This window comes from Rhea americana, unplaced genomic scaffold, assembly GCF_003343005.1.
Source record: "Rhea americana isolate MKP2758 unplaced genomic scaffold, rheAme1 scaffold_452, whole genome shotgun sequence".
Classification (NCBI taxonomy): domain Eukaryota; kingdom Metazoa; phylum Chordata; class Aves; order Rheiformes; family Rheidae; genus Rhea; species Rhea americana.
The window spans coordinates 242,901-270,101 of record NW_028186593.1 but is presented as its reverse complement, the minus strand read 5'-3'; the positions used below and the strand labels follow the sequence as shown (position 1 = coordinate 270,101).

The following is a 27,201-nucleotide window of genomic DNA, read 5'->3' as shown; positions in this document are numbered from 1 at the left end:
GGGGAGGCCGGAGCGGCGGGGAAGCGGTGCGGGGCCTGGTGGTGTCTCAGCGGCCGGCGCCATGGTGAGCGCGGGGCCGGGGCCGGGGCCGGGGCCGGGGCGGGCGGAGGCGGCTCGGAGGGGCGCCGGGGCCGCGGGGCCTGGGGGGGTCCCGCCGCGCGGGGCCGGCAGGACGCGGCCTGCGGGCGCCCCGGGCCGGGCGGGCCCGTGCGCGGCCGAAGCGGGGCGGGACTGGGGGGATTTGGGGGCTGGTTTTTTTTTCCCCCTTTTCTCCCCCGGGGACGTGGCGGCTGCCTGCGCTGCAGCCTGCGGGTGTCCGGGCCCTCCCTGCCGGCCCCGCAGGCTCCCCCGCTGGCCAAGAGCTGGAGGGGGGCGGCTGGGGGCACCTGGGCGCGCTGGCGCGGGAGGCAGGGCCTGGGCGACTCTCCGCCGCCCCACGGTGCCTGCTGCCTCTCTCCTAGTCGATTATGTCATATAACGGCGGGGCCGTGATGGCCATGAAGGGGAAGAACTGCGTGGCCATYGCTGCGGACCGGCGGTTTGGAATCCAAGCGCAGATGGTGACCACGGACTTCCAGAAGATTTTCCATATGGGAGAGAGACTGTATATTGGATTGGCTGGGCTAGCCACAGACGTGCAGACCGTGTAAGTGATGCCTTCACCTGCGGTCTAGTGTTGAGCCTGTGAGAGGCATGTTTTGTTAAGTGGCAGTTTATGTTGAGCTTAAGTGTTTTTGTTTATTCATGGAGGAGGCTGTAGTAGCTAGGTACCAGCATTCCTCCTCTTGTCACTGGGGCTTTCCATCTAGAGTATCTACCTGCCTCAGGCAYGCATCAGGAGTTGGTATCTGTCAGCATGCAATAAAACAGTTCAAGCTTGTGTGAAGRTGGATGCAGAAGGAATCTGCTTCTGCTTTAACACTGATTCTCATCTCTTCTTGCAGTGCCCAGAGACTGAAGTTCAGGCTGAACCTCTATGAACTGAAGGAAGGAAGGCAAATCAAACCTCAAACTTTTATGAGCATGGTTTCTAATCTACTCTATGAGAGACGGTAACTGTCAAACAACGGAGTCACTTCGACCACGTTAGTGAAGGCAGGCTGTGGTTACTGGAATTGATCTGATCCTAGAGAGGTGGGAGGCTGWGGAGTGCTCCTGTAGAGACTTGTAGTATGGAAAAAACCAAACTTTAGTGACAGTGTTAGCTTAACTAGTGCTTGATTAATAGACAGATCTGTGCAACAGCTAGCCACAGTCTAGCATTTCTGTTCATCTGTAACTTGTATAGCTTTTTACTGGTAATGAATGAAAGTCTCTGTACCAATGGTTGCCTAGGACTGAAGCGTAGATGCAAATCTGATCCTTAACTGAAAGGAAGCAGTAGCTTGCCCCTATACAGAAATTAGAAGCAAAGAGGGAAATACTGAAAAAAAAAAACTCTTGATTGGCAGGGAGTTCAGCTTCAGTCCATTTTAAACAATTTTATTCCATCAAATTAAATTACTTGATAAATACTCAAACTTGGRCCCAAATTCTAGAGTCTCTTTAGATCTTACTGTTTAATATAATCTTATATGGTTATTTAGGCAGGACCTGGAACTGCTTCAGTGTGGTTGGACTGCTATGTCGTGTTGTTCTTCACAGGTTTGGACCTTAYTACACGGAACCAGTCATTGCCGGGCTGGACCCCGTAACGCACGAACCTTTCATCTGCTCTCTAGACCTGATCGGCTGCCCGATGATAACCGATGACTTTGTGGTCAGCGGCACTTGCTCGGAGCAGATGTATGGCATGTGCGAGTCCCTCTGGGAGCCCGACATGGTGAGTGAGGTGGCAAGTTCAGCTCTGATTCTTGGATCAGCCTTCCCCTGTTAACTGAAGAACTTGAGATACCTGTATTGGATGAAGCTTCATCCTGTGGTACTTCAGAATGAGCTCAGAAGAGAGAGGCTATAGCTTATAGTAGTTTGCAGAAAAAATCTTTTAGCCTCTTGGATGGTATTTTGGGTTTAAACAAAATCTGATGACTCAACATTCAGTTTTTATACCTGCTAAAATAGTTTCTGTTCTTCAGGAACCAGATCACCTCTTTGAAACAATCTCACAGGCCATGTTGAATGCAGTGGACAGAGATGCCATATCTGGAATGGGTGTTATAGTACACATAATGTAAGTGCAGCTCTTTTTCCCTACAGAGAAGAGGTAGAATTTAACAAGTTGCACGTTTATGTCAGTTGGGGGATTGGTTTCCAGGGTATTATTAGTCCTGCTCCCTTTCAGCAATGTTTTGTCCATGTTAAACATCGYTTTATTACTCATACTTGCTCTCTGTTCATGGCTATTGCCAGAACTGCAGTAGCCGTGGAAGAATAAGTCTAGGGTCAGACCCTTGCTGAACAGGGATTCCCTAGCTGCATTCCCATCAGAACCCAGGGCTGCGACTCCTCACGTACAGGTGACGTGGGCCATGTGGGTGCCATTTGCCATAGTGGGATACAAGGTTAACTTCCTGACTTTGCATCAGGCTTGCTTCAGGASCATCTTATTTTGTTCTTAGTGCTGTTTCTCCATGATTCCTGAGCCATATCCCAGGCAYTGCTGCTTACTGAACCTGGTGAACTGCCCTGGGGTGCAGAGGTGGGAGGATGGGGATTATGCACTCGGTTGTAAACAACATTGCACAGTCCCTTTTCCCAATAAAATGACAATCTGTATGGAGATGKTAACACTCACTTATTAACAATCTCCTTGTTCTCTTCCCTGTCTAGTGAAAAAGACAAGATCACCACGAGGACCCTGAAAGCTCGCATGGACTAGCCCAGCACAGCTGTTCCCGTGTTTCACATCCCAGTCTACTTGTAACTTTTTTAAAATAAAACTCTTCTCCTCTGTTGTAGTTAACTTTCTTTTTCTTAATAACGAATGTTAGGATTAAGTTCTTATCTCACTCTAAAGCTCTCAAAAAGTGACTACCTTTCTCTCTGAGCTACCTGTAACTAATCCTCTCAACACACTGTATCTGAGTAACTGGCTTTCAGGAACACCCAGGGAATCAGCAGCATCTCCTTCAGGCAGTGTGGAGATACCCGTTTTTCTTCTCAGCTCTAAATTTTCTCATGTCCAATACTTGATATGGGGTAGAATCAGTTCTTATTTAAGAGCTCCAATTTATAGGCAGGTATAAACAGACTTTTCCAGCTGTAGTAAGACTTCCTTAAAATGACCACATACCTCACAACATAACAGTTGATTATTAGAACACTTTAAAGAAGACAACAATAAAGAACAGATGTACACAAAGTTTTAATTTTATTTTTTTCTCTGGTTGGAGACTCATCTTGTAACATGCATGCATTTCAAAACAGTAACAGTGTCTCAAACTGCTCCTAGCAAACAGACAAGCACAGAGGACTTAAAATTCCTATTTAAAAAACAGCAGTGAAAAAACCTAGAATGCTTTTTTATATAAAAAAAAGTTTTAGATTAAACTTAATTTATTCACATTTTTTCAGTTGCACTGATTAGCCCTGCCCACCTTCGTGACCTGTGTGTAATAGACTCACTTGACACAAAGTCAATCCAGCTGCACTGAGCAACTAAACAAAGACCAGCACGAGTTCTGAGTGGTGAAAACTGAAATCACTGAAAATGATGGATGACCAGAAGTTCATTCCCCAAGCTTTGCCAGTGCTATTACACAAGAATTCATTTCAAAGAGCAAGGAAAATCAGTAGTGGCTAATACAGATACTGGACAATGGCTCTGCAGAAGTCTGGGAAGTTGACAAGCAAATTCTGAAACGGGGCATTAAAAACACACAGAGGAGTAGAGAACTATTTTGGTTTTGGACCTATTGTTGCAATGACAGCCTGTCTCAGATCAGTTACGCAGTGTTGCAAACCAAGTTTCAGTCAGTCATAGGACTGGGAGGCATGTCAGTTGAGGCTAAGACACAACCCCTACCAACCATGGTCCATAACTGCAATAAAACCCTGCTTTGTGCCTTTAYTGGACTAAGAGGCTGGTCCCCAGTTGAAGGTAGCTGTGGTTGTGCTCTGGAGGAGAAAGCTCCTGCTTTCTTCCAGAGAGGGAATAGAACTCACATGTTTTAGTGTTTCTGCTATATGATAATCCAACTCAAAACCAGGATTTCGGATGTGGGACTACAGCTCATTTATGCGGGAAAATTTGTAGTCCTCTACTACCTCAGAAGTTTCCCCAGGGATAAACTGTATCACCATGGCTTTTATAATTAAAACCAGATCAATCAGAGGCAGTGTATGAGACAAGGGGGAAGGATTCCACTGCTCCTCGCTGCGAGGTGTGAACTCCTGCTGACACCAGGCCCTCCTCCGAGCAATGGCACAAAGCTGACACAGAGGACGGGTGCTGCCTGCTGCCTCCAGAACAAGAGGTTCCTATGTAAAGGATGAGCCATCATGTTCTCAGGTGTCCTTTTTATTGCACTATTGGGGCAGAACGGCACCTAAACTGGGACTCTTCACTCTGTCTTTCTTCTCCCACTCTTTTTATGCCTTAGGAGCTATCTCAAAAGGGAACAGACATGTTCTAGGTTCAATACAGTTTTCARTTCTTGATTTTGACAGATTAGGCCCATGTTCAGAAAGACAGAGACACCTTCAGTATAGGTAGGACTCGAATCCTGCAGCTCCCTACCCAAACACAAACTGCCTTCAGGTACTGGAGAGAGACACTGCACACTAACATTTTTTGCTGTTGTTTTTTAAACTCCAGTTGACCAAGAATTGCACTGCAATTTCCTGAAAAAATAAAGCAGTAACTTCTCATGTTAGAGACTCTGCTGCACTCTGACAGGGATCTGAGCGATCCGTCTACCTGCTGCAACTCTTTCAGCTGAGTGGTGTTTTTCAGTCAAATGCACTTCAGTGTAAAGTGTTCTGCAGGGTACATGMTACAGACAGAAATATCTACGTTCAGCAAACTAGAACTAAATTCACACCAAAAACAGACATCAAACTAGCACAAGCAGTTGTAAAACCAGGATTGAAAGGGCTGGGTTTTCTTTTTAAATACTTGAGTTAAAAAAGTGACCTAAAACAAGATTAAAAAACAAAACAAAACAAAAACAAAAGCAAAAAGTCCCTTTTAAAACAAAACAAATATTTGCAGCTTCACCTCTTATTCTGGTAATAAAAATACTGTCTAGAAACAAAAATTAGCATTTTAACATAATGCTACCTCTCAAAATGTAAACAATATACAAAATGCTTATGTTAAACAAAGTTATATACCTGGGTAATACATCATTAAGTGAGAAAATTGCATTTAATTACTTTAATACACACAGTATGGCAACTCGACAGAAGTGGCAGAATTGGGAAGTGCTAAAAGTGAATAGAGCTTATAGGGCTTTTTACATCACTTGAGCCAGAGACAGCCAATTTAATTCTAGCAGGAGGTTTTTCTCTCCATTTGGAGTGGAGTAAGAAAATACAGTTAACTATTCTTGAGCCCTTAGTATCATGAGTTCTGTAAAGAATGCTGCAGGAACTAACTCCATTTTAATTTCAATTCCTGTTTATGAAATTCAGTGAATGAGTCTGCTGCTCCTAGCTATGCAAGCTTCATCCTTCTACTGTCTTTGGGTTTGTAGTGTCTCTGTGTAGTATGTCTGCAGTTTACTAATTTCCTTTTCTCTTCCTCCCCCATTTTCATTTCTTTTTTAATACATGACTTGAAGATAAACAATTTAAAAGGTACCTGCTAATTTCCCCAAAAGACAAAGGCAAACTTACCAGGCCAAACTTGCAGATTCAATGCAGAGTTAAAAAAACTGTCAGGAATAAAAAGTCACTGGTATTTAGTTTCTAATTTATAGTAAACTTAAGTGCTTATTGTATAAGAGAAAAGCAACCAATATAATGCCCACAAAACTAAGCTGATGACACCCTCTATTTCCTCCCTTTATAAAGTGTTCTCATATCTGCATTTGTTTTGTGGCTTTTCCAGCTACACACCTTAAGACACGAGACTCTTTAGACTCTCAGTGGCGTGCTAGCCCCACATTACACAGAATAGGGACTGGACTACAGTGGCAGAAGAAACTTGTCCCATGTCAAAGGGAACGATCCATGAATGAAAAAAAAAGATTCATATCCCATTATGACCCCCAATATTAAATTTTGACTTCTTAAAGACTCTATTTACAGTGCACTCTTATGGGCTGAAACTTTAGCCCCCTTTTGTCCCCTTCAAAGCTGAAACCTGTGGGATTCACATCRAGAATGTGGGTATGAACATAAAAAAGCAAGCCCACATTCAGAATCCAGACCAGAGCTAGTGTTAGTCTAGGGAAATTACCAGGATGTGATGAGCACCAGTTATCTCTCAAAAGAACCAAATTCCACACACCAAACTGTAGCACGCGTTACAGCACAGGACAGACATTCAAACAGCTTATTCCTGAAACAAAGGCATATGTGAAAACAGTTTCAAGGCAGATAAGCAACATGTTTCAACTGCAAGAGGTTTGTTCCAAATGCTAAATCCTGCATAAAAAGAAAACTAAAAAAAGAACCAAAAGGTCTGTAACTGTTGTGCAGCAGAGCTAATGAAACCCAAAGCAAGTCTGACAAGCTTGGCTATGAAAAATATTACAAGCATTCTGGAGACAAAACAGGAGGTTATTCAGTCACGCAAATCAGTTCCAATTCCTTAGGGGGAAAAATAATCTGGCGCAAGTGTTCAAAGATTTCCGCTCCTCAACTGTCACTCTAGAGAGGAGTACAGAGTGGAGAGGAGTAAAAACAATCACAGCTCAAGTCTTGAGTCCTCTTAAGCAGTGGAAGTTGCTCCACGGTCACAGCTCCAGCACTTCCCACCAGTAGCAAGTCCAATTCCTTCGCGTGCAAGTCGCATTGCCTTTTAAAAAATAAACCAACTAGCCCAAGAACCTCTGTCAGGAAACAAATTCAAGTACCTGTTGCAGCCTGGGCGAGTTAGGAAGACAAACATTAGCTAGATTAACACTGGCAGAACTGTGATGTGAAGCGCTCTAACCTAAGAGACACGGCAATTCCTGACTGAAATGTGACAGGAAAATGTTCCAGGTAGTCAACTACTATCCAAAATCTACAGGTACAAAATGCATTTTTTTTCTTTTATGAAATCTTCACAGCTAGCCAACTGAAAGCATGATGGGGCCGAGCACATTATTTTCTGAGGCTGTTCAAGGTCTCTACTACTTCTCACACTTTTTTTTTTAGGCTCTTAGGAGTTGCACCTTTTTACATGATCATCTTTGGTAGATGTTCATTTCCCTCATCTTTCTTGTAAATCAAGTGCAGTTACAAAAAAAAGTTTTATTTAATTAAATTAACCAAAAAATATAAAGTGTCCCAGTCTGAATTTACCTAGTTAAAGTTCAGCGACTCCTCCTTATCAGAGTAACATTTTCCATCCTTGAAATGGTGAGCAATTTTCTTCCAATTCCTACCAAGAGGGAAATAAAAGGGCTTTTACGTCTTTCTGGTAAAGACGGTCCAATAAAAAAAGTAGTAGTAGTTTGTGGAATCAGGCACTGCTTCACTCTCACTGAACATGATCTAGAGTGACCCCTTTTATACAGTGCCACGTGTCATATCCCTACAGATCAGAGAGGAGAAAACGTCATTAGAAAGAGCAGTGCTGAAACAATGCACTTTTCTTGTTTTAAAAAGCCCTCAAATCTATGTCTGGGCACTTCTGTAACATAAAAATCCACTTTTCCACCTGGGTCAAGTGGACTCTTGGAGGGTGCACTTAGAATTAGTTTTAAGTCACACAGTGCCACACACTCATTCTTGCTCWCACACACACACACGCACACGCACGCACACCCCACATGCTGCTACAGTGTCTGTTTTAGTGTCACAGGCTGCATTCTCTGTTTGGAAGTAGCCCCTCTTCTCTTCATTTCTCGCTGAAGGCTGAAGACGACTATGTCAGGATATTGGACATAAATTCATTGAAGCGTTTAGAGTACTGCTCTGGGTTCACGGTGGAGATCTCTGCCCCGGCCTGCAAGGCAGAGAGGAGAGATAAGTCGCAACACCCTTCTATTGGGGCAGACCCTGCAGCACTGCGAAGGGTGGATGAGGGAGAACAGCAGGGAGGGATTGTACCAGCACAGCCTGGATCTCCTGGGAARGACACACAAATGGACTTGCAAATTCAAGAAACAACCAACACCCTGAGAGGTCTAGTGAGATCCTCAAAGGAACTGATTTCAGTCCCATCTGGATTTGCTGGATGCCACTGAATCAAGGCTTTGGATTTATTCCTTCATGGTTTAGAGGAGATTTGGGAGGAGAATGAAGAACTGTCTGGATCCCTCTGTTCTGCTCCAAGAGGGAGAATGAACAGGGAACCTGAGGTCTCACTGTCATGATCAACCAACCAGAGGGAAAGCCCTTCCAATACAGTCTGAGGAGAGGGGAAGAGGGAAGAGCTGTACTTGGCCATGAAATCACTGGAGAATTTCCAGACTAGTGGAAAATCAGGAGATATCTCATACACACACATGCAGGCATGCAAACGAAGCAGAAGCCCAAAAGCCCATCCTCCTTGCAGGTGGCAGGCTGCTTACCCCATGTTTCACTGTTTTGGCAGCATGTGCAGCTTTCTTCTTCGCATCGTATGGCGTAAGAATGTCTATAATGGCCATGAAGTACACTTCCTTCTTGGGAGCACCTAGCAAGGCAAGAGAGTTGCTAGCACACCTTGAGCTGCGAGCAAAGCCCAGCGATACCCCCCTCCTTAAGAAATATATGGCAGATCTATCTCGATGCAGCTAGCAAAGAAAGCAAGGCATCTGGAGGCTGTAGAAGGACTGGAAACAACAGACTGGAGGCCCGCACATTCTTCAAACACCCCACTATTCTGAGCATCGCTTTTGCCCCTTCTGACACCGTCCACAACCAGGGACTGCATAGTGAAGGTGAGAGAGTTGGCAAGGTTATTCTCTCTGTGGACATTCCTTCCACTCCATTTAGCCCAGCCAAACTCCAAGACATGTCCTCTGTCCTCCAGACCTTCTCCAGGGCAAGATTCCATGATACTTACTTTCGTGGCTTTTCATAGCATAGACGTCAACAGAAGGATCAAACTCTCCAGGCCCAAAGAAGCGAGGGTAGTTGAGGAGGTTGCCTGGGCTGTCAGGGGGCGTGCCATAGGAGGAAATGGGGTTGCCACTGAGACCATCGTTCTCACATTCCTCATCTTCTGCCCGATCCTCTACTTCCATCTCTTCTTGCTCTGCCCGGTCAACATCGTGGATTCCAACCAGCAGGCTGTAGTCCATGATCTTCAGTTGAGCTAGAAACTGGGAAAGGGAGATGAGTGAGAACACTAGCATGCATGTGGGATCAGAGACCCTCAGTCCTACCCTGCCAGTGTCTCCCTAAGAAAAGACTGTAGTGAGAGCTAAACCCTTATTAGACTCACGGAACTGACACAGGAGCTCATATGCCCTCTGCCACCAGCATAACCCTGGCCACATTTGCTTGACTGCTCAAGGAACAACTTGCTTTCTAGTTGCTGCTGTACCCTTTGGGCCATCAGCTACCATGAGGACCAAGTTATGGGAGACCCACTCAGAGTAACAGCTGCTCCCCAGGAAACTCTACCTCCACGTCCCGCTTCAGCTTTTCAAGGAAGTTCTTCTTGCTCTCTTCTCCAACATGCAGCTTCTGACCCTCATTCAAGAAGTCATTGTCCTTGAACGTTGGCAGATCCTTGGCCTGCAAGGAAAAGCTGTGTCAAATTCCTACACCCTCCCTCTTGCAGGAGGGCTGGTACACTGATCAATGGGTCAATTGCAGTGACTCCGACTAAGTGTGGGGTGGCATCAAGATGTCTCTTGCCTCTTTCTACAACAAAGTGGTTCATCTTGTCCATTAAGGATGAAAATGGCATCAGGCAGAGCAGAGTATTTCTCAATGAATCCATGTGCTGAGCTGTACCTAGGGGGAACTGGAGGGAAACACCAAGAGCAACTCTACTTTAAAGCGTGTCGGGAAGATTTGCTGCAGGCTGAGAGCTTGACAGCTAGCATCTAGCCAGAGATGGTCCAACCAGCTCCCAGAATAGAAAAGAGATGCATTTCATTGGCTTCCAGTGGGGAAGGAGGAGGAGGAAGGAGACTTGAAAAAAAAAATACTTATCTCCCTAAAGACTTGAGGAAAAAAATTAAAACCACTGTATTTTGGGGAATCTGCTTGCAACAGGCCCCAAGGATTTCTCAGGGATATAGAAGAACATACAACCCCTTTGTGCAACTGGGAATTCAATTATTTTGTTCTCAGAATGATATACGACTGTGTAGTAGCTTTATATAGATCTAATAGGAATGGTCTGAGAAACTAAATAAGCAGGAAAAGCTAGAGTAAACAGCCAGCAAGCCAGGGACACTTGAGCACCGTGAAGCCATGCCTTGATGCCAGAGTCTTCAGTATAAAAGGGAGTTCCTCGGCTCATGTCAGAGATCTAATTTTGGGACAGGCTGGAGTAGACTTACTCAGTAGTCGCAAACCTGCAAAGCCCATGGGCACATGCAAAAAATATAGTACCATGAGTTACTGCTGTGATTTCAACAGGACTTTCAATGGTAGTGTCACAGCTGCAGCTCTGCAGGCGCAAGACTTACAAGCTCCCTAAAGAGACCAGAATCTAAATCTACAAACATGTTGAGATATGCAAAGAAGCTGAGAGGGGCTTAGTCTGCTTTACAAAAGTGTCTGTTGCAAAAGCTAACTGCTGATCTGACTCAGCTTGGCACAGAGGGGAGCACTGTGAATAAATCTTTCCATAAAGGCACCATCACATTAATTTGGAATTTGATGATACTTGTGGAACTGYCCCTCAAGAAGTTCCCCCTACTCTTGGCAGTGTCAACATAACAAGCCTGGCAGCACCAGATCTGCACTCTGCCAGGTGTCTGCATCATCTCTTCCTGAGTAGTTACTGGGCACAGCCTGAAAGGTGGGACAGAAACATGTTGTCACTTCAGGCTCATTTAATCTCCCCTGGCCAGTACTCCCTTTGCAAAAGAGAGCAGTCATATGGATCCCACTCACTCCCACCAACCAGGAGGAAGAAAAGGCCACTGAGGGATGTCCATACCTTTTCTTTATCACTTGCTTCCCTGGATACTGTTGAGCCCTGGGGAAAAAATAATAATAATAATAAAGGAAAGGCCATTGGCACACTAGACATTGTATTCCTGAAGAATGTATTGATGCCAATTAATTTAATTCCTTCATGCAGGAAAAAAAAAAGAAAGTATTTTTAAAGTCATTTTCCCCTCTCTGCCTCCAAGCAAAAAGCAAAGCCCAGGATCTTATCAAGAATGTCTTAAAAAGCCCAGTTACCACCATCTYGAAAAGCAGTCTACACCTCCATCATGTCCCTCCACACACTCACCTTCAGGTCGTACTTCCGGTGCACAGTCAGCCTGTGACTAAACACGTTCCTGGTAACCACCATATAGGTTTCCACCCCATCCACGGTGAGCCGGTACATGCCCAGGAACTGAGGCAGGAGGGTGTTCCCATGACACTCCACTATGAACTGGAGGGCAATGGGGAAGGGAAAGGCAGAAAACGATGGTACTGTCACACAAAACCAATTTCTGACACAATACAAGCCCAGCAAAAAGCTGAAAAGGAGGTTTCTAGTTCCAGCCACCTGACACTCCTGTGAAAGGAGAGGAGGGTTGCAAATAGCTCCCAGCACTTCGAGCAAAGCAAGCTAGGGCACTGCAAGATGCTTTCAGCCCCAAGCTGAGGCAGAACATCCCACTGTGTGTGTGTGTGTGTGTGTGTGTGTGTGTGTGTGTGTGTGTCCAGCCTGTTGTAACAGGCTAGGTGTGTGTGTCAGCCGCCCAGTCTCAGCTGGGCGAGTCTGTTCTTCACACCGGCTAACTTCACTCTTTGTAGTTATGTGACTGTATCTGAGAGTAAAGAGTAGATGGATGGGCTGACAATGCAATCTAGGCTAGAACATTTCCASTTGTCCCATGCTGCCCCTCATTCCTTCCAGTAACAATTCCAGCAGTTGTCTCCTCTCAGGTYCCTCTGGAAAGTCTAATTCAAGGCCTATTGATCAGGATCATGTTTACTGCTTTTAGGTATTAGTAATCCAAAATTTATTGATGTAAGGAACAGGGTGAGCCACGGAGGGGCTCAGCACTGCGAAGAAGCAGACAGCTATGCCCTAATTGGCTCTCTGATGCTAAGGAGCACTGCTTTCCTCTGCAAAAGCTGTTGGTAGGCTCTGTCAGGTTGCTCACAGTGAATCCAAGCTCCAGCTCCCCAGCAGATCACAAGATGCTCCCCGAGGTGTTCACCACCTCCCCCCCCAGGGTTCCAAACTCACCATACCTGATGGTACTTCTTTAAGATGTTGTGCATCTCCGCTACATCCTCGCTTGACACTGCCTTAATGACAAACCTCCTGTCATAGGTGGTGAGGAACCGGGCCCCGCATCGGCCCTGGCTGTCACTGTTCACTGGGGCACTTCGTGTCACCGAGTTCTGAGGGAACCAGAACAAAAAGGTGGGGAGGACAGAGAAGAAATAGGAGCAGTCTTGGAAAGTAAATACGGCATGGGTGACCAGAGCCAGCTCCACATCCTGGCTGGCTGTGGAAGAACAGACATCCCAGGGACTCGGTGTTCCACCTTTGTAACTGTGCCAGTGTCCTGGCCAGAGTTCAGAGCACATTCGCAAACCAACTACAGTCATGATGGTTGTAGGCAAGCATCCCTGAGTGCGCAGCACTGCAGAGGTTAAACCACTCACTTTAGAAGTCTGGACATGGGGTTTAGCTGCACCTTCAATTCGTTATCATGTCTTACTCCAACATCTGGTCACATATTTTTGAAGATATTCTTTACTAATGAGTCTTTAAGGAGGCAGTATACGCAAGTTTATACATCTTAGGAGTTCCTCCTGGAAAACTAAGGACAATCAGGGTATTTCCAAGGTCTAAGAAATGGCCTGACTTCTTTTCYGTCAAAAAGCAGCATTAACTGGCAAAAGTCTTGTTGGGGAATTCTTTACAGGTCATACTGAAACCAAAAGCCACCCTCAGCTTCTGCTATTCTTACAATTGGACAAAAAGGATTAGTAGGTATAAATAGATCGGTTGTTCTTCTGACAGCCAACAGCATTTATCTTTATATTCCTGTCTCCATCCTTAGCAACAAAACATTGCAGCTTCTCTCTATATTTGCAGCACAACTGGAAAATCCAAAGCAAACTGCAGAGCAGGTATCTACCATTTCCCCTGTACCATGGTGCGAGCTCCTTGTTCTGATCCCATCCTGACTCCTCTCCCCATGCAGAAGGGCTTGGCGCGAGCCTCGTCCCACTGTCACGGACACCTCACGTCCTCCTGACTAACCTAGCAGTCAGGTCACCAGCTGCCTGCTCGTTTTCTCTGTCACTTCTCAGCAACTGCCTCCCAACCCCTGCACTTCTGTTACCAGTGTCTGTTCAGAAGCCATTTTGCCAGCTRCTGGTATTGGATCTCCCTAGTATTTCCTTACCATTGATGCAAGCATAAGGGGAGAGCTACGCTCTGAAACAGCTRTACAGATGTCTGGATCTTGGCTTTTAGCTCGAGGTAGGTGTGCTTTTCAGGACCTCAGGGCTGGACAATGCACTGCGCGATGTCTCTTTTAGCTGCYAGTTACGCTGGGCTCTCCTCGCCTCGGCTGCTCTGGGGAAGCAGACAGCAGAGGGAGCCTGCTCTTCCGCAGCCACGGGCGCGCGGGCGAGCCGAGCCTGCTGCGAGCGAGGGACTTACCATGTCACGCTGCAAGTGAGCCGAGAGGTTTCCTTTCAGAATGAAGCATTTAAAGCTTTTAAAACTTTAATGAAGCAGGGGAAAAACTCTGCTCCTGCCAATAGCTTTAGAAACTGTCAGAAAAATAGAGCCAAAAAAAAAACCATCCTGCTTCTTGCTGATGTTTGCAAATGAGTCTGTGCTACACAGTTTAAACACCCATCACCTCAAAACCACAGAGCCTTTTTTCTAGAGGAGATGGGAAGCAGAAATTGTGACCACATATGGACATTACCAAACTCACAGTCCTCAGGTTTACTTCATTCCCTTCCTGTCACTCCCACCTCCTCCGGAGTTTGGGTGTTAAATTTAGCATCCTAGCTTAACTCGCACTCGAGCCRTCGCATTTCATCCACCTGAATTCAGCTCAGTGAATGTCTTCTGCTTTCCATTCTAGGTGGATACTTTTAAACAGACAAACTGCTCTGCCTCAGAAATGGGAGAAGTACCAGTTCGGAGCAACAAGTACAACACAAACGAAATGACRGGCAGGTAAAGAGGGAACCAACATGACTGTGCGTACTTCCACATAAGTTAGTCCACATGGTTCTGATCAATTCTTAAAATAGAGAAAATCTAAAATATACTACAGCAGATGGACTGAAAACAAAAATAATTAGGAGCTAGTGACTTCACCACATGCAAGAGGTGCACTGAGGGGTATGGAGAAAGGCAGCACACAGAGCAGTTCCCTGGTACAGCCAGCCCAAGGGGCAGGGTGCTSCTGGCCAAGCAGCCTCCTCAGGAGCCACACGCATCCTGGCTATAGACACTGTTAGCAGACCAGGGGGCAACGGTACCGCTTCTCCTGGCGAAGCGCCATTGCTGCCTAGCAAACGGGCCTGACGGTAGGAGGGAGCAAATAAAATTAATCATCTAACAGGAACGCATTCAAGAAAAGCATGAACTGAGCAGCCACGTCTCCAAAATAAGAGAGATCTTCTGTCAGAAGCCGGAGCGTTCTGCGTGTGCGACTCGTGGCTTGCAGGTAATTACGAGGCACTGGGCACACGGACGCACAAGCACCGCCACCTGCCTCCTTGCTGGGCTCAGCTCTACCTCCGTCAGCAGACGGGCACTCACCCAGGCCAGAGCTGCRACAGGCCGCCACGAGGCAGCAGCCAGCGTTTGCTATTCCTCCTGGGGACGGCCAGCCCCTTGCAGAAGAAAAGCAAAGAAAACTGTCAGTTCTGCTATGAAAAATGCGTCTTGCTCTGAGCAAACACTGTCGGGTGCCCAGCTCCAACATGCCTGAGAGCAGGCAGCAGAGTATGATGGACCCCAGCAGCCAGGAGAGAGACAACTCTGAGACACAGACACATAAAGAAGCAAAAAGCCCCCAACAGCAACGCTCAGAGCACACTCCTTCTCACAGAGGGACCACAGATGCTCCCCCCTTGGTCTGGGAACRAGGGGGTAGAGATGTGTGCAGGTGCTACACATCTGCGCCTTACCCCCACCACAGGAGACCAGAAACCGGATCAAGTAGATCCAGTTTCTCACTAGTGCAGTGAGCCATGCAGCTGGAGAGGGAAAACAGATCTCTTCATTACATTAACCTTGAAACRGGAGGAGATCAAGCCGTAATCTAGATATAATTACAGAGAATGGTGACAGTCGGGGGGGGGCAATGTACACACACATGGGCAAGGACACACACGGGCAAGGGCACGCACATATGCWACCAGCAGGAGGGACTGGCAGAATAGCTGTGCTCCCATGTCCTCTCTCCCCACAACACAGGCAGCAGGGCTCAATAAGTGAAGTAAAGAAGGGAGAGAGCAAGAACCTTGCACCGTTCACCCGCTATTGCAGCGCTAACGTGCTGCTCCGGGCTGGCCGATCACAGTGAATACGCTGGTTGAAGCTCTTGACCAGCCAGTGCTGGCAAACTGCCAGCTGTTATCAGCCGCAGCAGAGTGCCAAAGATACTGGGTTTAATTACCTGACACTTGGCCTGCTAAAGGTCACACAACTATCAAAGCCATCCTCTTCTTTCTGCATTGTTTTTTTCCTCTCATTTAAGTGGTCTCTCACCAGCCTGCTGTTACGCATCTCCCGTGTGCGTTAAGCCTAAAAGCTGTGTGCAGAAGGGAGGCCCTGCTGTAGCAGTAAGAGTTGCAACATCTCTCTTCCACTGTATTTAAGCGCAGTCGCATTAATACAAGAAAACATCTCTCCCCTCCAAGGAAGGTCTGATCGTGCAGCCTTTGGGGACACGTCCCAAAGCAGCCGCCACCTTGATAAACCCAGCTCAACAGCACCCATGCTTGGCGCACACACGTGGTTAGAACAGCACCCGAACCAAAAACACAACACAATCATTTTCCTTGCAGATGTTCTGCACTAGATCATTGTTTTCCTCCAGCTCCTGCCTGTCTGCAGCCATCTGCTGCCTCTTATTTTGTGCCTAAACTGTAAGCTCTCAGGAGCAGGGACCACCTTTTTTACTCTGCTATTGCTCAGTGCCTGGCACAGGAAGGTCTACTCCATTGCTGAAGGCCCTTAGGGCTATGATAATACCTTTTAAACCATGATTATAAGCCGCTAGAGCTGTTCACACAAGAATATTGATATCACTGTTTCTCCCCCAGCTTTCTAATTCTGTCTTAAGCAAAGGAGTTAGAAGGGCATGGAGAGAAAAGGGGGTACCTGGTAGTCTTGATCGTCTATCCCAAATCTTTCCCGTAGGTTTCGGAACACCAGCGGACAGTACTCCTTAAATTTAAAGCGACTTGGCAAATTTTCCCTAGGGCAAAGCAGAAAGAAAGATATTCTTGTGAAATTTAACTCAATTCTCCTCCCACTTCATCACTAATCCCCAGAATATCCAATCCCCCTTCTCCCTACAAGGGCCCAAATCTGCAAACATTTACCCTCAGTAGGGCAGCTTGTTMCTTTGGATGCCTACAAAAGTCATCTATTCACAGGAACGCTTTCAGGATCCAGCCTTTGACTTACAGGCTCTCTGGATGAGGATGTCTGTCTTACAGAACAATCTCCCCTGTCACGAGCACAGATTTGACAGAATAATTTCTCTTTCCTCCTCCTTTGTCGCTTTGTTCCGTTCAGTAACACAGCTGCCCCCTGCAACACACTGTTACTGTTTAAGATGAAAAGCTGGAGGAAAGGGGGGCTCTGATTTCAGATCAGATCACTGGTGCGTCAAAAGAAAGGTCAGCACAAGACAAACTGTCTCATCCAGAACGCAAAGCAGAAGGGGTGAATCAGCTCCGGTCTGGCACATTCTAGACCAGTCCCTTTACAGAGCGAGCCTTGCTGCCAGGCCCTGCCAGCTGGGAACGGGGCCTCCCCAGACCACAGCACAGTGCACAACATGCAGTGTTCCCCACCACGGAGGGATGCTGCACCTACTCCCTCCCAGAGCTCTTACTCTGCCCAGCGAGAAGAAGCAGAGAAGATGGCTCTGCTTGGCCACACTAGAAGATTTTTTCAGCTTGTTCTCAATGGGAATCCTTTGCACCAACACATGGAAAACTAACATCTATGTAGGAGAGGAGAGAAGAGGAAGAACAGATACTGCTAATCGTAGGTGCCAGAGAAGAGAGACAAACTTCTGAATCACACACCCACTCTCGAAAACTGATGCCTGTGAAACTTGGTGAAAATGAAGCGTTAATCGCAGAGCATTGCAGACATGCACAAACAGAGCCATGGTGGAGAACACAGCTCTCAGTGCCAGTCACAAAAAGGCTTCCAAAATTAATCTTCTGGGAAAGGATAAGGGGCTGTCGCCATACAAACCCCGAGGGGTCAATGGTACAATGCAGAATCACAAGCATCTRCGGTGAACAGTCTCAAAGAGGTAAGGAACTTGGTGGGCCATGCAGAATGAACTCCTGCCCTCTCCTTCATGGTCTTGGATCTGCTGGTCTGATCAGGGCACCCAGACAAGGCACAGCAGAGTTAAGGAACASTTCTGCACCAGTGTTGTGCTTAACCAGGACCTGCAGTGAACTCTGGCCCTAGAGTTTTGGGTAAGTCACACTTTGTAAATGCTAAAACAATAGTCGTCATCTCTCAATCCAGTGAATATCCATGTCTAACCAGCTCCAGCTTTGCTTTGAAGTATTGCCACTTCTAAGCCTGGCCTTATGAGACTTCTCATCACGCAAAGGACAGATACCATACCACCAGATAAAGTCCCTGTGACAGAAAGAACCCCCCCCCCCGTCCCCCATATCCTGCCAAGTGGTCTTGGCAGGATGCAGTTTGGAGCATGTGTCCAACCATAACAGATCCTAACATTAAAATCATTAAATAAAAAGGTCCTCACCACGACAGTTCCTCCTAATGCAAAGAGAGCTTTATTTATAGGAATAAATAACAAATTAGGAAGCATCTACTTACTTGTTGAATAGATGATTGTCCACCTTAATCTTACTGTAGGCTTTAAAGTCATCAGGCATTAACATGACAGGGACAGGAACATTGCTGAGTTCATTGATCTAAAAGAGAAAGAAAACAGACTGAAAACCCACGTTCCACTGTCCTGCAGTTATTGCCAATGAAGTTGCAGGGATGCCAAATACCCTAGAAGCCATTCTTGAAGCAGTATAACCCATTAGGTTTTCAGAGCGAYTCGCTGGGCTAAGCAATTGGGAGAACACCGTAGTTACAAGCCACAGAAACATCTCATTCGGTCATAGGGTGAGTACTCCCCAAGCCAGCCTCAGCTCCTTCATTTGTTCACTTAAGATGCAGCTCAGAATTGAGACAAACCTACAGACCAAGAGATAGATTTTATTTTTTAAAGAAATCAYCTTTCTCTTTATTTAGGAAGTGTTGTGTCAGCCAGTTTCATAACTAGTTCTCACYGCTACAAATCACAGATGACCAAAAYTTGACCAGCCAGAACAGACTGCTTCAGTGCAGCACAGCGTGGCTCCCCTGTGGATGCTGTTTCTACGCTTGCTGTCTCGTGTTGCTCTTATCCCACCTTCTCTAAAGGGATGAGTCACTCCACTAGATTGTTTTTGCTCCTTAGTCATGTGTGGCAACCACAGGAACACAGGGAAGCTGAAGAATGAATGTTCAGCTGCTACTGTATAGGCAGCCTCGTGCTACAGCACTCAGCAGTGAAAGTATCAATTGGAAAAAACCCACCTCTGGGCTGTATCCGGCTGCCCTGCACCAGACAAGTCAGTGCACTAACAARGATGTGGCAGCATTCAAGAACAGGTCAAGAGGCAGCAAATTACCGAGCTGACATTTCTGGGGACAGATGCACTGTCGTTCATTCACAGGGCCCACACAAGTCTCAACTCACTGAGCTGGTATTATCATAGCAGATTTAGAAAGAAATTCCACTGCAACACCATTCCCATCATTACTGTGCCAAGCAGGTACTGCTGGGGAAAAGTTGATGATTCCCCCTCCTCGCAYGCACCAAGATACATAGTACTGCCCAAATCCACCACTGCTCCATCTCTACCAAGGAGGAGATACAGGGAAATGATTCTACACCAGCCTCTGTGGCACAGCTCAACTCTGCAAGGACCATGAAAGTCCTCAGCTCTGGAGATGGGCAGCGGGCTGTCTAGGATGTGAGCAAGCCTTTGATGAGGTGCGTATTTTTCACATCTTTTCCCCGTTGTTGCCAATGGGAAAAAAAAACAGATTAATAAATGTCAGACTGCAAGGAAAGACACATATACGCTGCTAAGAGAAAAGATGACTATTTTCAGAGACACTCATCCCACACAACAGATAAGGGGAARGTTATCTGGCCACTGTTCAGTTAAGAACAGAGATGGTGCTCCTTAAAGCCCTGCCCAGTGTTTATGCTGTAGCATCACTAAGCAGCTTTAAGCACTCCCATAAAATGCTTCAGGATGTATGGAGAACGCTGCACAGATGAACGAATAAATAATGCCATACGCCTCCCACCATTCGTAATCAGAATGGAGCAGGAAGGCCAGTACTCCTTGGCTTCAGTTAAAGGCTCGATTCTGCACGGATCCACTCCTAGAGCTGCAGCTGGAACAAGGGAAAGGGAAAGAGGACCACAGGCCAGGCAGGGATCTCCCAGATCTTGGGGACCAGCTCCCAGCTTCTTCTGCAGGCAGCCGCATCAGAAAGGCCCATGCAGTGATTTCCCTTCAGGGTGCGGGAGACAAAACAGCTAATTCTGTATCAAGAAAGAGGTGCTGCTTCCAGCCGCTAATTACTGCTGTCTAACAGGAGGGGAGGTCCGACAGCACAGCTCCTGAGACATGTCTGTTCTCAGCCCTCTTCTCAGTGGTGGGTAAGACACAAACAAGCTATTATCAGAGGGGAGGAAGGGTGCTGACAGCTGAGCAGGAACAGCAGTTTGGAGATTGTCTCCTCCTCAAGAGAAATTCAGACACAAATGTTAGCAAAGTGAGATACCAAGACATCTCTGGATGTCCTCATTTCTGCCAAAGCAGAAGCCTCATAGCAAATGTTGTACCTGTTGCAAGTCTCCTGACTGGCAGAAGTGGGTGTGCCAGGATACCTCGCCTCATTCGAAAGATGCCTCTGCTCTTCCCAAGATACAACAGCCTGGCAACAGCCAGCAAACCCCCCCGGCAGCACCCTCCCCCCTTGCCAGCTGCGTGCAGCAGAGCCTTCTGGAGGTTTCGAGATGCTGGCTCCGGAAGAGGCACAGAGAAAGAAGTGATTTGTKTTGGGGGCCAGAATCACTACCTCTCAAAGCAGCCAAGGGGCCAAAGGGGCTGTTTCTAGTCCCAGGACTCACAGGCTGCTCTCCAGCTGCTGGTCAGATTTCCACTGCGCCTTTGCTCCTGACACCAGTCTGAGAGCAGAGAGAGGTCTGGGATGATTTTCTTCAGCAAGAGGGACTTCACCTTCCCATAGCAACTCCCATGCTTGACACCTTCCTGAGGATCCTAAAGCGAGAGGAATGCAAGGCCCCCTGTCCCCACACTGCCTTGGAAGAGGGACATCCCAAACCATCCCTTTGTTCAGTACAGTTGTCAGCATCAGATGTTGCCTCCGAAGGGTGAMAGGGCTTGGCCTGCAGCATGGTGCTGAGCAAAGCGCTAGGAGAGCTTGCCTAAATGAGAGCAGAGGACAGCAACGGACAGCACTGTCTATAGGGTTCCTCTCCTGCGCTTATCGTGGTGGAATCTGAGCAGCATCCAAGAGCAACGTGACTAACGCCTGGCACATGTCTGCTCTCTCGTCTTCTCCCCAGGGAGAGGCGTTTAGCAGGAGATTATATATAGCAGCATGTGTGTCTGTGTATTTATGCTGCAAAGGCAAGGTCACGGCAAGGTGCCTAGCAATGAGGTGCCCAGCAAACCTTGGCTTCTGGGGAGCCCATTGCCACAGGTCTCACTTGCCTCTCTCCTGCAAACAGGTGTCACCCAGCTGGAGAAAGCAGGTACAAGCCTGYAGCTGCAGCTCTGGAGATCTCCAAGACTGCTGCTGGCCACAAGAGGGACAGCGAGATCTTGGGCTTGGTTCTCTAAGYTGGAAGAGGTAGTTGTAGAGAGCGGAGGTGCAGAGGCAGACAGCACCACTGAGAGTCACCACAAGTCAGTCCACCATCACAGGCCCCACGGAGTACTTCAAGGAGACACACAGTGACTACAAAGAGCAGGTCTGTGCYGTACAGCTGTCTGTGATCAGGGTATTTCCACACCTCTACTGCAAAGGCCTTAGAGTTCCCAAAACTGGAAGAGTTAAAAACTCTGGATCTAGAGCACAAGGGATCTACATCCAGACCCAGCGTGGTGCTTGTTTTCTGTAAATCATACAGCCTTTTAGATGTAATCTGGTKTAAATCCTCTTGAAAATAAGCCTGTGCTTTTGCACAGTCACGTTATGCCTTTTTCAGGAGTTTTCTATTCCCCCAGTGGGCAGAAAGCACAGAGACAACCTGACAGGGTCCCAGACCTGAACTGAAAGCACTGGTTAAGAACTGCATTTTGCCACTGCCACCTGCATTTTGCAGCAAAACATYAGACATTTTCCTGCTCCTCTCCAGCTCAGAGCCAGGCTGATGGCACATGCCCATCAGCCTCACGAGAGGCTCGAATACACACCAGGCTCTCGGGGTTCCCAGTGCAGCTTAAAGAATTTAAAATTCAGGCACATTTTAGACAACCAACCGATATCTTCACTAGACTACAGCAGCGGCACTAAGAAAGAGATGCTTCAAAATTTTCTGCTGGTTTCACCGTTTTCTGAGAACAAAGGAGCAATTTCTCGGCAAGGCAAACAGCCCTACGTGCGGAGGTGGCCCCGGCGAGGAGGGCTCAGGCAGGCTGTTGCTTCGGGCAGCAGATTGCCTGGTGTCAGAATGGCCACAGTCCCGCTGCCTTTTCTGCCTGGACCAGAGCCCTGGAGAGAAAGGCCGATGGGTGGCACCGACGGAGGATCAGGATACGGGAGCAGCAGCAATAYGCGACGGAGGGAGACCCTCTTCTCTCCGAAGCCGCCGTCGCCACCCTCCTCCCCCATTTGCTGGCAGCGAGAGGAACAGCAAGCTCAGCTCCTCGGTTTCTCCGCTCCCCAGCCCGCAGCTCTCCCCTTCCCCCCTGCAGAGGTGGCCTGGCCCTTCATCCRCAGTCAGCAAAATTCATTTTTGCCTACGCTGCTGAGAAGTCTACGGCCATCCCTAGCCCTATAGGGCTGAAAAAGTACTACCTTCCCCTCCTCCTTTTATGCTCGTATTTCCTGATCACTGGAATTCTTGAGCAACACCAGTCAGTGAGATCCTGGATTTATCTGTAGTTGCCTTTCCCACCAAATCAAATCCTTTTTTTTCAATAAAAGACACATCAATATTCTCTGTCATTCAGGGACAGCTGTTAGAACGAATGGGCCAGGCATAATTTTGTTTCAAAACCTGACTGTAGCCTCAAAGTGGCAATTAGCATTAGTAAATTGATGGGAAAACGCAATTTGTTTACTAACAAGATCCAGATGATGGAGTATGCGAGCCTACTCTCTAGGATTCTTTACAACAGGAATTTGCTTGGGAAAATAAAAATACTTTGTTCTTCTCAAAGCCTGTCAGACAGGCATCTCAGAGTACTTTGTGAGCATTAGTTAAATTTTATAATGCTCCAGGGAAGTAGGTAAAAGACATATAGCAAAATGACTTTAACTAGCATGGAGACAAACCCACATCTGTAACAAACTTTACAGCTGCTTAACACTGCACAGCAAATGGGCAACGGTTGAGCCAGAAAGCAGAGACTACTTGGTCTGAGAAAATACACCATTTTCCATGAATTAGAGCATGATTAATCAGTATCCAGGCTAACAACCCCCCCATGCAAATGCTATGGAAGCATGAATCTTGTAGTCGATAATCTCTACTAGCACTCTGGGGACATCAGGATGCCTTAAGAGAAAAAGCACCCGTTAGTGACAAGGAACCACCTCTTCCCRAAGTGCTTTGAAGACCCCTGGAAAGAGCTCCTGCATCCTGACGGAGCTGCAGCACAACACCTGCATCACATGCGGAGGAATCAGCCAGCTATTACTCTGCCACCCCACCATCGCAGGGCAGACTCTGTCACTCATTACATTAGCATGGCCTCAGGACCATTAAAAGCATCCACCCTCCCAGGTCACTTGCGAGCACCCACGCTTGCACTGGTACAAATGGGGAGCYGAGCAGCGGAAAGGCTAAACAACCAGCCCAAGGCTACACAGCAAGTCTGCRGCACAACAGGCACATAAGCCCAGTTTTCCTTGCTGAATTACCCAGAAGGACCTTCTTTTCTCTCCATATCTCAAGTGGGAAAAGAGCTCCTGGAATCTCTATTTTAACAGAAGGTCCTGGGATGTGAAGGTTCAGAACCACCAGCCTTGATCATTAACACTGGCTATCATTGCCATCACCATATGCTGCACTCTCCAGAGGTCAATTAGAGCCACAGCAGACAGCAAGYGTTGGAAAGGACAAATACATGCTGTTTACCATGTGCCAGTACCAATTTATAGGACTTCCACATTTGATATGTGGCAGATGCTGCTCTGGCTAGAATTAACATGGCAACACCAAAAACAACACTGCAGAGAAGGGAGAAGTGTGCTGCAAATCCCAATTTTGCTATTTCAGTTGAATACTAAATAGTTGTGTTTTGTACTGGCTGGCACCAATCCTAAAGGTCCTAGGAGATCGGCTGGCGCTTCAGCCAGTAACCGGAGCCTGTGGAACACAGGAGGCTGCTGCGAGCGAGACCCACAGAGCCAGCAGAAGAGATCTAGCCATCTCAACAGAAATGGATTTGGATTTGCTTATACCTACTTGGCCCCTGCCAACGTCCACACAGCTCCGAGGATCTTTTCCAGTGGATGAACTGCCACCTAGAGAAGAATCATCGCAGCCCACACAAACTCAACTCTTCGTTTAACAAACAGAAACAAGAGTCACCTTTCCAACAACCCCCAAATTCACTGGGACCGCAATGCCCAGTATAATCCCCACCTTACAATTGTTTCTGTGGTTTCCACAGTATCACACACCACCACCCTGTTCACGCTGCTGTTCAGTGCGAGATGGATTCCACGTTCCCTAACCATCACAAGTTTCCCTCTGCTCCTGGTRAGCTTCCGTGCACACACATTCAGTCAGGGAGCAGAGAACCTGCACGGAGCATCACACATACGACCAGCACAATACGACAGGAGGAGCTGAATCTCCTCTTCCAATGCCATGACAACAGCAGCTGCAAGCAAAGCTTCCAGGGGAACCATCTCTGCGTTTGCTGAATTTTACATTGCCACCCGATAGCTTACAGAATATTCATAAATCAAGTGTGAACCTCTGTGACTCCACTTCCTTCTCCTACCTGTGCCAGTTCTCACAGCTTCCTCTCCCTTTTGTGGTCTCCAAGTTTAAAATTTACTAATAAACTAATACTGGACTAATACCACCCATGCTGGCCCTGCTTTCACCAGCCACAGATCCACCTTGATCCCCATTCGTTCAGTTTAAACACTGGCTAGGGACCACCAGGGCAGCCAAGACCCAACTTGCTATTTAAAAAGAACTGCTTGGAACTGGTGTTCCCAAAACCGGTTCCTGTTCTTGGTGTGCTCACATCATTGCTCCTGATCCTCTCCAGACCCGTCATAGGCTGTATTCACACCAGCTGCTAACAAGCTTGTTTAAACACAAGGCAGGGCCGAACTGTTGCCAGACTCAGTTAATGGACCCAAGGGAATTTCTTCAGTCAACAGAGATGGTGGATTGCAAAAAATGGTTGTTTGTAATGGTTGTTTGTTTGATTTGTCCATGAAAAAATTCATCTCAACTGCAACTATTTTGATAGAATCTTCCTGGCAAGCCTCATGGTTGTGCTGATACTAGTGTTTCCTCCCTCTCTTACAGCAGGGATCCCTAGGCTGGGCCCCACAGACTCCCCTCCTTGAAAAACTGTGGTCCAGAAGACAAACATTAAACAACCCCACAAAAGATTTCTTAGAAAGTTCAAACATGTTCTCGGAAATATTCAWCAACTGTCCAGATCCATCTGCTGGAATCATATAAGCAATTCCACTTCCCATATAACCAGAGCAGCAGCAACATCATCTCTCAAACACAGACCAGGACAAGCAGCTGCTCATGTGTTGAGTAAACAGAAATAATTCAGCTCAGAGCCTGCTCTACAGCATGGTCACAGTAGCTACCAACTCTTCCAGGTACTCACAAGGCTCACCCGAACGCAAACTCAGATCAGTGGCAGAGAGGTGGAGGAAAATGAGCTAGCAAAAATTTGTTAGGAAATCCTAGATGTGCATCCAAGGGTGAGCAGGTCACAGCTGATATTTTCTAAACCCTTTCCCAGCCCTTCAGGATATGGTCTTCAGTTCTGGCAGCAGTGTCTTCATAATGTGCATCCAATATAATCTCATTACCAGCTGAGTATTCATATAAAACTTTCAGCTTGCCTTCCTCTCTTTGCCTAAACATTTCACATCCACGTGCTCCAAGAGTTAGATTATTGCCCTGATCCAGAGCCTAAAAACCTTGCCAGACTCCTAGCACTCAGACAGCTACATAAAAGAAGGGCTAATTGCCACCAAGCAACAACTGTCCTAAGAGGCCACAAATGAAATTGAGAAGAATCCCAACAATTTCCCTGTTTCTGCAGGGCTCCTAACAACACCACTGAAGCTGATCAAAACCTAATTACATTCATTATCCTGCCTCTTGGCCAAGACTCCGAGCAGCAAGCACTCAACATCCTTCAACTCAGGAAGACAACGCTGTGTTAAACTACATTTGGAAGGTTTCTCACCATTGCCAGGTAAACTAGAAATATAATTTTATTTTTAGGAGAAATGCTGTTTTTCTCTATAAAAATTAAGCCCAAGTCCCCTTCACTCTCCAGGAAACCCTACATTAATCCATTGGAGGAACAGCTGTCTTTGAACTCCGAAAGTGTGTTAATCTGAGAAGGGGCAAGCTTTCCATGACCACCTGGACAGCCTCTCAAAATAGCATTCATCACCTACATCCAAGAGAAAGCAGCAGCAAATCTATCCTCCCCATCCAGCATGGGATTTTTGCCTGCCATTAGATAAGATAGAGAAGTTTCCAGAGGAAGATATGAAGAAGGCCTTAGCAGCCTCCAGAAGAGGTTGGTCAAATAGCTGAGCACTTCCCAGACGTTTTCAAGGGAGCCACTCCCAGCTCCCTGCCAAGACAGGTACCAAGCACTGCCCTGGGAGATGGAGGTCACAAACTGTGGGGATGCCTCTGGCCCAAGTTCTGGTAGCTGAAACCTAAGGTCAGAGGGAGATGAGGCTAAACAGTCGGGGACAAAAGACCTTTATATTTTAGGATGAAGACGAGGGGCACACATAATCCTCCCCACGTGGCCAACCCTGAGGAACAGGATTGTCACTCTACACATGGGATCTTTGACATGTGGGAGTCCCCTCACCATAATATGGCCACAGGGACTACCCTGAGCAAGAAGGACGTGCATCTGGGACAAGGTACAGTGCTGTGGGTGTTGAATAATCCTCAGGGTGGGGAGAGCCGCTGGTCTGAGACAGGAGGTGTGCCAAGGGGACAGTACCCTATAGGGAGAGATGTGACCCCAAATGGTGTTGGCTGCCCTCAGAACTGGGGAACAGAGGAGAGGACATCGGGGAAGGAGATATGGAAAGATGGGTGGGTGYGAGGGGGCAGGTATGCAAAGGGAAGCATCTAGCGGAAGAGAAACCTAAAGCCACCTCAGGCTGGATCAGGACACCCTGACTCAGGGGACCTGGACCACCCAGAGATGAAGGCACTTTTGGGAAGGAGTCCCAGTCCCAGCAGGGAAACACCCGAGGAAGGGCTCTGCCCTCAG

At 47.2% G+C, this 27,201-nt stretch overlaps 2 protein-coding genes across 3 annotated transcripts; one reads left to right on the top strand and one right to left on the bottom strand.

The window, feature by feature from the left end:
- The first annotated feature begins 6 nt into the window (after positions 1-6).
- PSMB3 (proteasome 20S subunit beta 3) lies at positions 7-2,897 on the top strand. Its single transcript, XM_085316153.1, has 6 exons — positions 7-64; positions 462-646; positions 945-1,052; positions 1,645-1,822; positions 2,076-2,170; positions 2,770-2,897. The coding sequence occupies exons 1-6, from the start codon at positions 62-64 to the stop codon at positions 2,816-2,818; spliced, it is 618 nt and encodes a 205-aa protein (XP_085172279.1). The 5' UTR covers positions 7-61; the 3' UTR covers positions 2,819-2,897.
- A 396-nt stretch (positions 2,898-3,293) lies between these two features.
- On the bottom strand, positions 3,294-18,359 carry PIP4K2B (phosphatidylinositol-5-phosphate 4-kinase type 2 beta). Of its 2 annotated transcripts, none has more exons than XM_085316151.1 (9): positions 18,242-18,359; positions 16,523-16,619; positions 12,403-12,555; positions 11,444-11,590; positions 11,144-11,182; positions 9,649-9,762; positions 9,086-9,344; positions 8,610-8,713; positions 3,294-8,041 (listed from the first exon to the last, which is right to left on the bottom strand). In XM_085316151.1, the coding sequence occupies exons 1-9, from the start codon at positions 18,304-18,306 to the stop codon at positions 7,961-7,963; spliced, it is 1,059 nt and encodes a 352-aa protein (XP_085172277.1). In that variant the 5' UTR covers positions 18,307-18,359; the 3' UTR covers positions 3,294-7,960. The 2 variants fall into 2 exon arrangements, with proteins under 2 accessions (XP_085172277.1, XP_085172278.1); XM_085316152.1 differs by having other exon boundaries at positions 3,294-6,445.
- Positions 18,360-27,201: the final 8,842 nt, after the last annotated feature.